General features: G+C 43.7%; 1 protein-coding gene across 8 annotated transcripts in view; it reads right to left on the bottom strand.

The window, feature by feature from the left end:
• Positions 1–15,286, bottom strand: part of RYR3 (ryanodine receptor 3) — a 598,353-nt gene that overhangs the window by 236,975 nt on the left and 346,092 nt on the right. For 7 of the 8 annotated variants that reach the window (XM_070053266.1, XM_070053265.1, XM_070053267.1 and 4 more), the window contains 7 exons: positions 11,416–11,520; positions 9,658–9,761; positions 8,515–8,598; positions 5,962–6,121; positions 4,368–4,515; positions 3,320–3,525; positions 2,659–2,833 (listed from right to left, as the gene is read on the bottom strand). In XM_070053266.1, coding sequence (XP_069909367.1) covers positions 2,659–2,833; positions 3,320–3,525; positions 4,368–4,515; positions 5,962–6,121; positions 8,515–8,598; positions 9,658–9,761; positions 11,416–11,520 — 982 coding nt within the window. 8 annotated transcript variants of the gene reach the window in all.

The following is a 15,286-nucleotide window of genomic DNA, read 5'->3' on the forward strand; positions in this document are numbered from 1 at the left end:
TTTGAGCCTGTAATCTGTATCCTGTCTACATTTCCAGCTTCATCATCCACGAATGCCATGTACAAATCGTTCAAACTCTATCCTTTCCTGACATGTGCTTTTGCTACCCCACTACTCTGGTTCCATCTCATAACAGGAATACCTTTCTCTTTGGAGACGGGCATCTCATATTCTTTATTTAACACACAATTAGAATCCCATTCTTACAGACTTTTCATTCTGTTTGGGCACTTGCCATTTATAACTGACTGCTTGTCATAATTAATCATCTTTTCATAGTCTTACCTTCTTTAGTTTGCAACTAGAAAATGAGCTCATTACTGTCAACTCTGTCACTACTTGCACTGGTGTGTGCTTGAGACCTTGTTTCTCACACTCTAATATACACAAGAAGCCTTGGCATTTCTTCTCAGAAAGCAGTTTCTTTTCTTTTTGTTTTTTGACAGGCAGAGTTAGACAGTGTGTGTGTGTGTGTGTGTGTGTGTGTGTGAGAGAGAGAGAGACAGAGAGACAGAGAGAAAGGTCTTCCTTTTTTCATTGGTTCACCCCCCAAATGGCCGCCACGGCTGGTGTACTGTGGCCGGCGCTCTGGGCCCATCTGAAGCCAGGAGCCAGGTGCTTCCTCCTGGTCCCATGTGGGTACAGGGCCCAAGCATTGGACCATCCTCCACTGCACTCCCAGGACACAACAGAGAGCTGGACTGGAAGAGGGGCAACTGGGACAGAATCCAGTGCCCCAACCAGGACTAGAACCCGGGGTGCCAGTGCCACAGGTGAAGGATTAGCCAAGTGAGCCATGGCGCCAGCCAGAAAGCAGTTTCTAATGCTGGGCTGCCAGGAGCTAAGATTCTGCACTTCTTACAAGTGGACCGGACTGAATATCCAGCCTTTGGACTTTAAAAAGGTCTCATAACTCTGCAAAACATACAAGATTCTTATTTCTTCCTTACTGCTGGGCAAAAGACTAACAGCTAAGTAGCTCTTTTCAAGTCGAGAAAGGAAGAGGTCCTGAGTCTTTGGGCTCTTTCTACCCCAGGGAGCTACCTTCCTTGTGGATGAACCTGAATATTGTAGCTCTTTGTTTTCTCCCTGGCCTCAAAAAGAGAGCAGCGGATGTTGTGGACACTTAGGAATCTGCTGAAGTTCTTTTACACTGCTTTGATACCCACCTGCAGCCCTCCCTCTTCCCACCTCTGACCCAGAACACAGGACATTCCTTTTGCTAGCAACATCCTTCCCACTTGTCTCCAAGAATAGGATTCCTTCTTTAAGACTTCAATTTGGAATGTCTTCAGAAGACTCTAAAATATGACCCCATCTGGCTTAAGCCATCCTATCTTTCCAGGAAAACACATTGACTTGCAACCTAATTCCTCAAATAATTGGTTCTTAGAAAAATCTTTAAAGGTACATCTGGATATGCCCATTGCAGATAACAGGCAGTGGTAAAAAACATTAAAATCATTTGTAAAGCTAAAAACAATCTGCACACAAAGAGCAATTATATTAAACATACAAGCATATGGTTTGATGTACTTGTGCTCTCGTGTTTTTTCAGTTATATCTTTTGAGTTGTCTAGGCAGGAACTCTTACTTTCTTTCAAGCTATAGACATGTAGAGCTACAAGGGGCCTTAAGTATGAGCAGAGGGGGAAACAAGGCCCAAAGAGGTTAGGTAAGGTCAACCAAGATGTTACAGATGGGCAGTGGCAAGGGCAGGGTGACAGCAAGAGCCCAGGTCTCCTGACACAGAGCAGCACTCTCCTCACCTGTAATGAGCAAGAAAAGAATGTCTCAGCACCAAGCAGAGGGGTGTGCACACAACAGGCTATTCAGTCACTGTCACAGGATTTGATATCTAGGGAGACTGCTGGAACCTATTTCATAGATCCTCTTATTTTCTGTAAGGGATCAAGAAATGGAAGCCCAGACAGACCAAGCAGAAACTGCCAGAGCCACAGACAGAGCTGGTGAGGAGCGAGTCCACTGACTCGCAGTCTGGTGCTCCTTCCCCCATATGCTGCCAATCTTGTGTATGTAACTGTGTTACGCACACAAGAAATAATCATCCCCAACTGCTCCTTTGTGTAGCTCGAAGCACTGCCCTGACTGTAGTCTATTCATAGGCATTAGTGAGTGTAACTGTGCTTGGGTTTCACAGCATGTTCCAATTTCAAAATGAATTATATTTCATTCAAGGCAACAGCTCAGTCTAACTTTGGTGTTTCAGCGGTTCTCATCAAAGCATCAAGTTCAATTACACAAACATGCAGACTGACAATTCCAACCAACATAAAATAATAATTCTTTAATTCACTGAGTCCTCTCTCCCATCAAGGGCATTAGTTCACATACAATTGGTATTGCCTTTGTAACACTGGGAAGTCTTACACTGCAAGGATACAGCACAGTCAATTAAAAGACAGCTTCTTGGTCAATCTATCTGGAAACTCAGACATTTATTTATGCTGAACACACCTACAGATACTACTCATTCTTCAAAAATGAGAGCATAAATGAGAGATTTAAGCAATAGGGTTTCAAATATGCAAAGGGCAGTATTTCCTCAATAAGGAGGTAGAACAGCACCCCCCAGCTGTCCCTACACTTTTCCTTCAAATTCGTGGAGTTGGAATGGGTAGAAGGTGGTAGATTTACCATTTTCAATCTCGTAGTCAGCAAAGGCAAGTTCAGAGCCTTTATTGGTGATCAGCAGCTCCCCATTCAGCGTGAAAATCATTGAGGCATCATCCAGGTTAATCATACATCCGACCACATCTCCTGGCTGCCAGGTACGCCCAAAATACCCACTACCTTGGTGCCAACGCTGGCCCTAGAAAACAAGAGCCTGGGGCTTAGAGAAATGGACGTCCTAGAAGCCTCCCATAGCTGGAGAAATAAACACATCAACAGTATCTCCTAACAGGTAGTGGTACATGATTTCTATGGGATACTCACTTCTCTAAGAGAAACTCACAGGGTGGGGGTAGGGAGTGTCTATTTCATAGATGACTGAAACACAAGGCTCATCAGAAAAGGTAGCCTCAGTCTCCTGATTCCTGATCAGCTAAGACAATAAGCAGGATGCTCGCTAGGACATACTGGGGAGATTCCCAACACATGGCTGTGAGGTGCCTCTAGAGTATAGTTAATGAGCTTGGGTTCAAGAACTGATAGGGAGTTGAGGGCAGAAACCCTTCCCCTTCACCAAAGAGCAAGGAAACAATCAATGCTTAGGTGATGGCCATTCAATGTTCTCATTAGCATAATGGTGTCCAGTCATGAGCCTCAGTAATTCCAGCTTCCAGGAGAAACTCACCCTGCTGCCTTCAAACACAAAGGCTTGGTCATCGGCCCCCAGCTCAATGTCAGGCCGACAGCCTGGCCTGGCCCAGCCGACCCGCATGTCTCCTCCAGTCACCACCTCAAACTCAAAATACCACTTTCCAGATCTCACTGCGTAAGACCGCTCTACCCGGAAAAATCGGATCTTGTCTATGCTGACTTTCTCCACAGCTGGGTCAGCTATCGTGAAAAGGAGGGGAGTAGAGGGAGTCAGGGAAGGGGTAGGAAGGGGGAAGAGAGAACACAAACTTTTAATAATTAGGTAGAATTCCTCAAAAGAATCTGGTGACAGTAACTAGGACTGGCCACATATCTCCCACTATTTAGGGCATTCTGCTCATCGTATAACAATCATTATTATCATCATCAAAACCATAATAACAACACAATCTATATTCACTAAGGGATTACTTTGTACCCTTAGAGACCATATCTCAGTTTTTCCTCACAATAATCCTGTGAGGTCAGTCATAGCATCATCATTTTAGGGATGAAAAAAAAAAATTAAGGTTCAGAGAGGTAAAACCACTTAATCAGGCCAATAAACCAAGGAGCAAAGGTTCGAACCCAGGTTTGACTCCCAAGCCCTCCCCTTAATTCCTTATAATCCTGTCCCTATGGCGCTCCCTGGGGTGGGGGATGACAATGACATGTTCATCTGCTCCAATTCAGTCATTTTAATTAACACTAGAATTTAAATTGGAGATATGATTACCTGACCCCAAAGTAAGCTGATATTCACAATGTTTAGAAAATTTTAAAAGACTCAGTTTTTGACCAGGTATCCTTAAAAGCTACCCTGGAACATGTATTCCCTGTGGGACTGGGTCATAGAAGTGCTCATAAGAGAAACCACCAGGATGATGCTTTGTATCTGTCTTTCCCTCTTTTTTTTTAATACACACCATTTATAAGAAATACCACTCATAACAACACCAGCTAGACCTATGTAAAGTCAGCATGTTTCCAGAAGAGGACTCGTTGAGTAACCAGGGTGGGAATGAACAACCTCAATTCATTACCTAGTTCTTGGTCTGATGGCTCAATGTTATACCCATAACCAACGAACGTCCGAACAGCTTCACGCAGACTGTCCCTGTTTGACTTCTTAGTTCGCTCATCCAGTAATGCATATGGCACCAGACGGGGATTTCTTTTGTTCTTCAAATCCTATGTGAAGCCAGAGAAAAGAGATATGGAGAGAACACATTTCAGCTTTACAAATAGCTCACCCCACTCCCATATTCCTGGCTTTCTGGCTGGCTCATGCCACTCTATCAGCTCTTCCCCCAGTGCCTTGGTATTCAGCAATGTACATATTTGCCAATTCTCTTTAGGATTAAATGAGAATGGAAAAATTTTACTAATGCTCAAAGCTATCATTAAAAAACACATTTTAATAATGCCAGCCTGCGAATAAAATTAAGTGTCACAAAATTGGCTAGAAACCTCCATTCCCAAGGCAAGATGGGATTTGCTTAACTATTCCCATATGGAAGATGAAGCTATGATTTAAACTGTGATAGTCTGCTCACAACAGCCTTTTAAAACTCTTCACACAGAAACACCAGAAAAGGTGGGCAGAGCCACAGCCGGTCCATTTCATTGCAGAAGGCACAAGTCTTTCTGTGTGAGTAGGGCCCTTCTTGTTTCCTTAGGAGTGACCAAGACACCAGGAAGGACAATTGCAGTGATAAGATGCAAATCAATATGTATAACATGCTGTTTTGAACTTCATCACTCCACCACCCTGACATGGTTTCCACAGCTGCATTTTGGCTCTCAATATGTGTGGGTTTGGAAGATAAGGTATGAATTAGTTCATAAGACCACAACCACCCCTGAACTTCCCTGATGCTCATTACTATAACAATAAAATGTTTCAAAGGAAGAGGTATGTCGGATGGTTTAGAGCTGAATGCTGGCACCAGACTGCCTAATTCCTTCTTGTGTGCTGGTACCCAGGCTGTCTTTTGCTAAATCCAAGATCTCTGCCCAGGAATCCGTGGCCCAATGGACTGAAGTAAGGGGGCACAACCTGCAGGACAGGCTGGTGTGCTCCCCTCCAGGGCTAAGTTCCTCTCCTTTTCACTCTCACTGGTAGTTACTTGGGAAGTACAAGGGACTTCACAAAGTGCATAGAAAAGTGGAAGGTGAAGATAAGTTTATTTTGGTGCAAAGCAATTTGGAAATCTATACTTTTTTTTTTCTATGAACTTTTTGAAGACCCTCTCATACTGTTGACCTACGACATTGAGAATGGCATGAAATTTCAACTCTCCACAGTACAAGCAGCAGGATAGGATGAGATAAGATGTGGCTAATGGCTAATATATGCAGGGCAATGCATATCATAAGTGAGTCCCTAACAAAAGGAAAGGTAAGTCTATCTATTACTGCAAAATTGGAATTACGCCCAGAGTCAATGTCAATGTGGCCATCACAAATTCCATCCAGTCCACGATTCTATAAATAATGAATATTGCTGCGGTATATGGCATAGCATGCAAGGGCAACCTTTACATTCCAACTTCACACCCACCAAAGCACAATGGCATTCTGATGGATGACCATATCCCCACACTGTCCCAGCATGCCTGTCCCAACACTTCTTACCTGCTGAATGCCATAGGTCCATCCTTGTTTTATTCTATCTTTAGCCCAAACATTGTGTGCATTTTCTGCAAGTTTATCCACTAAAATTTCTTGGGGAGGTAACAGCTTCACATCAGACAAATCCAAAGGGGCTGGCTTATAGCCATTGGACATCATGTAGCTACAAGTAAATGTAAAAACACACACATACACTGAACAGTACTGTTTAACTCCTCCATTCCAAATATTAGACAGAGTATACAGTAAGCATATTATGTACATGAGAAAACAATTACAGATCCTACCCTGGGGTTGAGGGATAGCTTAGTTCTATTTTTTTAGATGTTTTTCCTTCTTTCTTTGAATGGCAGAGTGACAGGGAGGGAGGGAGAGAGGAGAGGGAAAGATGGATCTTCCCTATGCTGGGTCACTCCCCAAGTAGCTACAGTAGCCAGGTCTGGGTCAGGCTGAAGCCCTTAGCCAGGAACTCCAACCTGAGTCTCCCATATGGGTATCAGAGGCCCAAGTACTTGGGCCATCCTTCGCTGCCTTCCCAGGCACAGTAGCAAGGAGTTGGATTGGAAGGGGAGCACCTGGTGCTTGAACTGGCACTCTCTTAAGGGATGCTGGCATTGCAAGTAGCAGCTTAACCCACTGTGCCACAAATGTCAGCCCCTCAGTTTGAGAGATGAATCCTCTCATCTATAATTCTTTTTGTGGAAATATGTCACGGGTTTCAAAGGAGACTGTTGGAGGAAGATGCAGTCAGTGTAAAGCTATTGTTATTCCTAAGAAATCTTTAATATATATATATATATATTTATTTGAAAGAGGAAGGGAGGGAGGGAAGGAGGGAGAGTGAGAGAGAGAGAGAGGGAGACAGGGAAGAAGGGAGGAGGGAGGGGGAGGGGGAAAGAGCAAGGGAGGGAGGGATATGTCATTTTCTGGTTCACTCTCCAAATGCATGCAACAGCCAGGGCTAGGTCAGGATGAAGTCAAGAGTCTAGAAGTCCATCCAAGTCTCCCATTTAGGTGGCTGGCACCAAACTATATGAACCATCACTACTATCTCCGAGGGTGAGCATTAGCAGGAAGCTGGAATTGGAAGCAGAGCCAGGACTTGAAGCCAAGAACTTTAATATGGGTTTTGGGTATCTCAAACAGCATCTTAACCACTGGGTCAAATGCCTACCCCTAAGAAAATATATCTGCTCTATAAGTGATGGGCACATTCAGTATACTGTAATGTTACCAGACACACCTGCAAATATATAAAATATATTTCAAATATATAAAAGTTAAAACCAGATTGGCGAGGACAAGACCTTGAGCCAAATGTTTTTTAATTCATCAGGATAGAATGATTTCTAGGCCTTGGAAAGTGAAACCTTTACTTTTCAAATTTAAGAAAAAAGTCATGATACTAGATTTTGTGAGCTTGAAATGACCTTAGCAGTTAGCTGTCACATCTAACCTGAAATGTCTATAATTTGGTAATGCAAAGATGTGAAAGAGTCCAGCAGGAGTCCGGGTAGGTACACTGTGTTAGTGGAAATGACAGGATATCCTGATGAGTCAAATCCCAGTTTGTCAGTCACAGCCATGTTGGAATCTGAGTCCAGAAACATCCACGGTCCAAGGGCCTCTGACTGCACAGACCAGGGCTAGAACCTAAATGTGATGACTCATAGACCAGGCCTAATTCTACCCAGGAACTTTGGAGCAGCCGGAGATGCATAGTCTATTCCTAGGCCCACCTTAGGGTACTGGCTCGTGGGCCCAGTCAACACGCACTGAATGAGCGGCACGCTCCTGCAGCCTCGGCCAGTGCTCAGCCCCTCTGGCTGCTGCCTCTCAGATGTATTTTCTTGGCACCAGGAGCTGTGTGTGAGCGTGGAAGCTGGCAGCTTGGAAGTCCAAAAGGAAATTAGATGACACTAAGCATTTATTACAGCTCATACTCAAGTAATGACAACACCTGTATGTGATGTGTGTGCACTCAAGGCTGGTGTGCATGAAGCAGAGTGAACGATCAAGGAAGCCAGCAGACACACCAGTGAGGGAGTATCTGAATGTGTGAGAATGTGCTACTCGTGTGAACGCAGGGAGTAAGAGGGAGAGTAGGACCCATGCAAACTGCAGGGCCAAATTAAATCTTGGCAGAGGCGATCATTTCTACAGTGGATTTATCAGGCTGGCCATGTGCCAGAGGAGGGAATCTTTGCTGTGGTTATGAACCATTTCTAAGCTCCTGTGCCAGCTGCTATTCACGGCTACTCTGTAAGACCAAAGACAGAGCACCCATCTAAGGGCTCTGTACCGCCTGGCTCAAAACCAAAACAGTTGTGTGAGGTTGGCAGAAGGAGTAAAAAGACAGAAAAGCTGGAAACATTTCAATTTCAGCAGGCTTCTGTCTGAAGGCTTCAGTGCGGTCTAAGTAACTGGGGAAGCCATCTGAGCTGGTGTTAGCAAGTATCTGGTTGTCATCTCCCTTGGCACGTGGGCCTCCCACCCTCCCCGTTTAAAAAAACTCAGGCTGGAGCATTAAAGCTTTGAGCCATTGAAGTCACTTACTTTTTGGGCAACTTGACCTTTTTGAGATCCTCCTCGGCAGCTGGATTAACATGAGCAATGTGGCATCCCAGGGCCAGGAGGGTTCTGCGATGTAACAGAGGGAGAAGACTAGGGTCAAGTGCCAGATAAAGGATAGCAAGAGCCTTAACGTGCACCTAAGCTGATAAAATCAGACAACACAGGAGTCAGCAAAGCTTTCTCTAAAGGGTCACACTGTGAATATTTTATTTTGGCATATGTCTGTTAGAACTACTCAACTGTATCATCAGAGAAAAGCAGTCATAGTAAATATGCAAACCAATGATATTGGCTTTGTTATGATAAAAGTAGGTAGCTGGTCTGATCATCCTGCAAGCCATAATTGGTCAATTCCCAATTTAGATGATAACAAGTGTAAGAACATAAAAGAGAAGTTTGTGAGTTATCCTTTTTAGAGACATTTCCCAGCTTATAAATTCACACTAGAATTATGTCATACTTCTACTGCCATGGAACACATAGGATAGCACCATCAAGTCCACACATCAGCAAATATTCACTGTGTGTCATCTCTATGGTGTCTTGAGCTATTCTTGACACTGTGATATATGAAGCTGTGCCCTCATGAAGCATCAGTGTAATTGAAGCTATCATATACATGAACCCATGAGACAAAGCACCTTACAGAGAGCACTTAAGAGAGAACAGGTAACAAGCAGCACAAAAGGAATTTAAAATGGGAGACACCAACTTGAGCCTGAAAAGTCAGGTTTTGTTCAGTCACATTGCATCATCATGGAGAAGCAGAAAGTTATTCTAAAACTGAATGTACATGAATTAGACTATGCAACCCATTGGTTTTTAGAAGATGCCTGATCTTGTGTCTCTTTGATTTAATTAAATTACAAGAGGCATTTGGTTCTTTGACTAAGTTTTGCACCCCCCCACAGTCCTACCTTTCCCTTGTCCCTAGAAAACAGCAAATGAGATGTAAAGAGGAATATACATGAATAAACCTCTTGTGACACGAAAAATCACCATTCGTCTAATTTATCAGAACCTGTCATGTTTTCAGGCAAGAGGTGTATCTTTGTAGTTTATTTATAACATATTAAATCATCCACTCACTGTTCAGTCCAACTGCAATTCAAATGAAACACTCACTTTAAGGTTTCAGTTGACATTTGCAGGTTATAATTCTTCTCAGTTTCAGGGAGTTTTGAAAACTCCACCAGGCAGGGGTGTTGTCTTTTATTGTCATCCCGCATCTAGGTGACAATATAAGAAGGAATGTAATTTAAGTTTTGACAGCTGGCACCGCACTGAAGAACAGAAAAGAACATACTTTGAAACATGGCCCAGGCAATCCAAATCCAGCGAGACAAAGACAGCAACTTGCTGATAGGCAAACAGACCATCTTCTCCCTAGCAAATGAGACATACACTCCCCAAGTTGCCAACGGCTTGTGTTCTGTAGATTTATTTCTAGGCAGGTGTCTGCATTTAGAACATGTTTCCCACAGCAGCCATTTTACACATGCCAGCCATGCTCTTATTTGCCAAAAATTAATGTAATAAATATTGCGTATCAACAGTTTTACTAAAGGGCAGCATTTGTGAGTACACAAAGGACCACAGAATCCAGACTCATCTTCCAAATACAATGAAAATAAATTAAAAACATTTTAAAGACAAGTGTAAAACCAGCCACAAATGAAAGAAACCGCATTTGTAATCTCAAATTAGTAGAGCAAAAAGAAATAGGTAAAATTAAGTGTATTTCACTTTAGCCAGTAAAGGCAAGAGTCCATTACTTTAATAAAAAACCCAAGAAATTACTAATGAGTTATTTTACACATTTGCTGCTAATTCTTCAAAAATACAGTGTGCTATATTTTATACTTGCAGCACATCTCAATCTAGCCTAGCTGCTTTTCAAATGCTCAGTAACCACAAGTGTCTGACAGCTACTGTATTGAATAGTGCACATTTAGACATTAACTAGTTCATTCATTCATTTAACAAATATCTGTTGAGTGCCTGTGTTACCGGATAGGCACTGAACTAGATACTTGGAGTTCAGTGTGAGCCCAGATAGCCCCAGGCTCATGAAGTCTACAATTTAATGGGGCAAAGAGCAGCATTAAAATAATCAGAGGAATAAATGTAAAATTGCAGTTGTGCTAAGCTCTCTGAAGAAGAGCTTTGTGGTATTCTGAGAGCATACAGCAGAGCAGTGGTCAGCTATAGGGAGAATATTTCATGGTATATAATTATGAGCTATATAAACATGTGCTACAGTACAGGGACCTCGTCAGTAACTAAGCTGGAATATGTATCCTTTGAGTGTCAGGGTCACAGGAAGCATCAGAACTCACCCATTCTTCTGTCTTTAGACATGACTTTCCACAAATCATAGGACAAAGTCAATTTATACCATATTTGAAAAATGCTTCCTAGTGAAGGCAATTCCCTAACCTCCTCTGAATAGCCATTAATTTTAACAATGCAGCTGAAAAGCATGCTGAATTATTTCTCAATTGAAACAACGAATCGGCTTCTTTCCACCATCCATACGGGGGCAGCACTCTGAAGGTATGGTGAGATGTGAGTGCTCTGAAGGGAAGTGCCGAGAAATGACTGCACATATTTCCCAAATAAAGGAAACCAGCCTTTGGAAGGAAAGACAGGAGATGGTCTCCTGGTTCTGTCTGGGGAAGAGCTGATCTGTCAGGGCTCCTGATGACAGTGAGACAAATAACTGGGCAGTTGCAGAACACAGTAAAAGCCAGACAGGTGACAACAAGGGGTGAGTTTTGGTTCATGAGGTTCCTGTGCTCGCTCGATTCATTGCAGAACCCTTCCAGATACAAGGCCATCCAACCTTTCATCCTGGCCGTGCCTGGCCAGCAAAACACATACCTTGCCAAAGGTCCAGCCGAGCTCTATCTTATTCATTCCCCAAAGCTCGTGGATGTTTTCAGCCAGCCTGTCTCGGATCTTCTCTAGGTGAGGTGGCAAAACAACCTGGTGGGGAAGAAAAGTCAAAACCATAAGAACCAAACTGTACTAAATCTGTCACAAAATCTCTAAGGGTCAGGTGCCCCCTCGGCCTTCACCGGCCCATTCCCCGGGAGGGGCTGTGTGGTGCCAACCTCCCCATCCTTTACGTCCTTTCAACCCTCTTCTTTTTTTTTTTTTTTTTTTTTTTTTTTTTTTTTTTTTTTTTTTTTTGACAGGCAGAGTGGACAGTGAGAGAGAGACAGAGAGAGAAAGGTCTTCCTTTGCCGCTGGTTCACCCTCCAATGGCCGCCGCTGCAGCCGGCGCACCGCGCTGATCCTGGCAGGAGCCAGGAGCCAGGTGCTTTTCCTGGTCTCCCATGGGGTGCAGGGCCCAAGCACCTGGGCCATCCTCCACTGCACTCCCTGGCCATAGCAGAGAGCTGGCCTGGAAGAGGGGCAACCGGGACAGAATCCGGCACCCCAACCGGGACTAGAACCCGGTGTGCCGGCGCCGCAAGGTGGAGGATTAGCCTATTGAGCCACGGCGCCGGCTACAACCCTCTTCTTTTCAGCTTCCTCTCTGTGCCTTGCTCACTCTCTGAGCACCTCCAGTTATCTTCTATGTACAAACCTGAGCTGCACGACCCCCACAAGTGGATGCTTCCCTTGTCTTAGCTCCTCACTCCGTGCTCTCTCCTTAGGAGACCTCGCTCACCCACACCTGCAGATGATCACCCTCACCTGGGTGCATCTCAAGTCACGGTGTCTCCTCAAGTTCAGACCCACAGTTCCACTGTCTGCCAGACATTTCTCATCGAGGTGAGCTCAGCACCTTAAAGCCAAAGTTGCATCTATTACCTTCCCGTCAAAACCTTTCTCTCTTCCTGTTTTTATTTTCTCTTAGTTGGATGGCCCACTGTGGCCTCAAGCCCGGGAGGCATCTTTCTGAAGAGTGCCCTCCTCTCTATCACTCAACCTCATTCCTTTCTCTCTGGACTACTACAAGGGCCTCATACTTGGCCTCCCCGTGTCCTCAGCCAACTCTCCCTGCTGCAGCCAGAGTGAGGGGTGAACAGCAAGAGCAGAAAATCCACTGACACACTCTCCTCCTCAGTGTTCCATCACCTTCCTAAGACCAGACCAGATGCACTCACTGGGCATTCAGCACTCTTCATTCTCACCACGGTCTCCACACAGGCTTCCCAGACCTCCTGCAGTTCTCCAGGAAAACCACATTGCTCCAAGTTCTGAGCACTTAGGCATGCAGTCTCTGCCCATCACACACATCACACACCCCTCCTCATTGTTTGGCAGATGCCCTATTTATCCTGCTGGGTTTAGAGCACATGTCACCACCTTTAGGTGATTACCTCCAGGAAGAATTTCTCCGTGTTTTCCTGGTGCTTTGCTTCTAACTCATCCCAGAGATCATAAACTTGGAGCACAAGTTCTCTCTCTTCTCCTTCTATTTTAAGTTATTATTATCATCAGCATTATTTGTTTTATGCTTATTGGTTGTCAAATCCCAAGAAATGGAAGCTTTCATATAACAATCTCAATTTTTACTTTCTTGGACCTACAATTTTTGAGAACCACCTATCTACTTGAGGAAAGCCTGCATGTTCCACCAGCTTCACCTCAGCATCACCTGCCTGGCCCTTGAAATTTCTGCCTCATAATAAGGATTATTGGGAGCTGGTGCTGTGGTGCATTGGGTTAATGCCCTGGCCTGAAGTGCCAGCATCCAATGGGGTGCTGATTTGAGAGCTGGCTGCTCCAATTCTGATCCAGCTCTCTGCTGTGGCCTGGGAAAGCAGTGGAAGATGGCCCAAGTCCTTTGGTCCCTGTACCCGCATGGGAGAGCTGGAAGAAGCTCCTGGCTCCTGGCTTTGGATCAGTGCAGTTCCAGACATTGCAGCCAACTGGGGAGTGAACCATCGGATGGAAGACCTCTCTCTCTCTCTCTGCCTCTCCTTTCTCTGTGTAACTCTGACTTTCAAATAAATAAATAAATCTTTAAAAAATAAGGATTATTGATGTTTTCACTATTAAAAAATACTGACATTTTTGGGTAGGGAGGTGCTCATGTTAAAAATACTGTTTGAAAGAAAGATCATATAAAGTTAGTGATGTATAAGAAGATCACAAAGTAGCAATAACATTGTACAAACAACATTTTCCTTTCAATCTAAACCCTTTTAAAAACAGCTTAATTATGAAAAATCAAGAAAGTGGCATGATGTTTTGATGAGCAAATTGGGGAAAATTATTAGCAAGCTACAATTGTACTTGCATTTTACTGATTATCTAAGGTTATCTGTTTTCGTGGTCCTTAGCCAAGCACAGTCAGAAAGTAAAGTGGATTTGCAGGTCGGAGGAATCAGAATGCTTTAGTGAGAGGGAAAAATAAGGTTGTGGTGGGAAAAGGCATCATCTACAAATAACCCTAAACCATAATTTCCATGACCTCAATTGGTGACTGCCCAGGACAATGTCTTGATAATTGCTTCCTAGGAGTCTTCTTGAGTCTCCAGGGAACACTGCTTAGAGCCGGGATCCTTTCTCCCTGTGTTCAGCCAAGGACTGGGGCAAAGCTAAGACTGAGCTCTAGTTAGACCAGGCATTAAGTACTCCAGTTAACAATACTGAATCTGCAAACTGACAAATGTGCTCCAGAGAGGACAGAGAATGGACTCTGTTAGTATCTCATATTTAACTTCTCCCTTGACAATAATTTCACAGAATGAGAGATTCTAAAAAATTATAAAGTCTCATTCAAGTTAATAAGTTGCACCTTTCCAACAGAATTTCCCTATCATTTGATTTCCTAGCAACCACATAGACCTCCAGGGTCCATACAAATTTAATTGTGGATCCAGACATCAAAGTTCTTCTGGTTTGCATATTTATCCCTGCTCTATGAGATCCAAATCTTTAATTTTCCACGTTTAGAGAACCAAGTCGTGGGTCAAGCCTTCCTTTACTTCCTCATCAAAAGTTTTCCTTATTCCTTTGAGCCCTCTTTGAGGCCAATTTCTTCCAGGAAGCACTGTCCAGATGACACACATATTGCTGACCATATGGTAAGAAGAGCCAGCCAAGAAAGGGATCACATTCATAGTCCCACCATCTCCTGCTTGGGCCCCGACTGCCTTGTGTCTATAGAAGTTCTGTCTATGTTTGGCCCTCAAGCAGAAGATCTATGAAGTGGGTCCAGAATCTGCCACTGTGGCACAAGGATTATTTGAGCCAAAGGCACTTAACAAGTGATGGCAGAGGGGGCTTTTTCTGAGCTCCCCTAATCTGCTTAAAAGGACAACCACCCAAAAGAACTCAACTCATCCTTCCCAGGGATTCACTTGTCTTACTGGGAAAAAGCACCATACGTATATGGGTGCTGTCCAAAAAATAAACTCTTGTAGCACCATCCATTCTTCTAAAGACCTGTTCCCTTCCCTTTCCCTATCGAAATGAGATATAAGTTCCATTTTGGAACTCCTTCCCATGTCACATTTTTCTATAAATGCCACATTAAGTAACTAAAATCTATTTTTAAATTTCATTATTTACTAATCTTTAGTCTATTTAATTCACAGGCCTCCAATTATAGAACTCATGAGAGTAGAAGAAAAGTTTTTACTTATGTATAGCTACAATTCATAGGAATCAGATTGTTCAATTCCTTACCATCACCTCTAGCTCACAAACTTTTCCAGGTTTCCTATCAATATTCTCACCCTTTCCCAGGTAGGTTGCTACTCTAAGGGTCTCTGTGAAGCAGGCTGAGAAG

This window comes from Oryctolagus cuniculus, chromosome 12 (assembly GCF_964237555.1).
Source record: "Oryctolagus cuniculus chromosome 12, mOryCun1.1, whole genome shotgun sequence".
In the NCBI taxonomy this organism is placed as follows: domain Eukaryota; kingdom Metazoa; phylum Chordata; class Mammalia; order Lagomorpha; family Leporidae; genus Oryctolagus; species Oryctolagus cuniculus.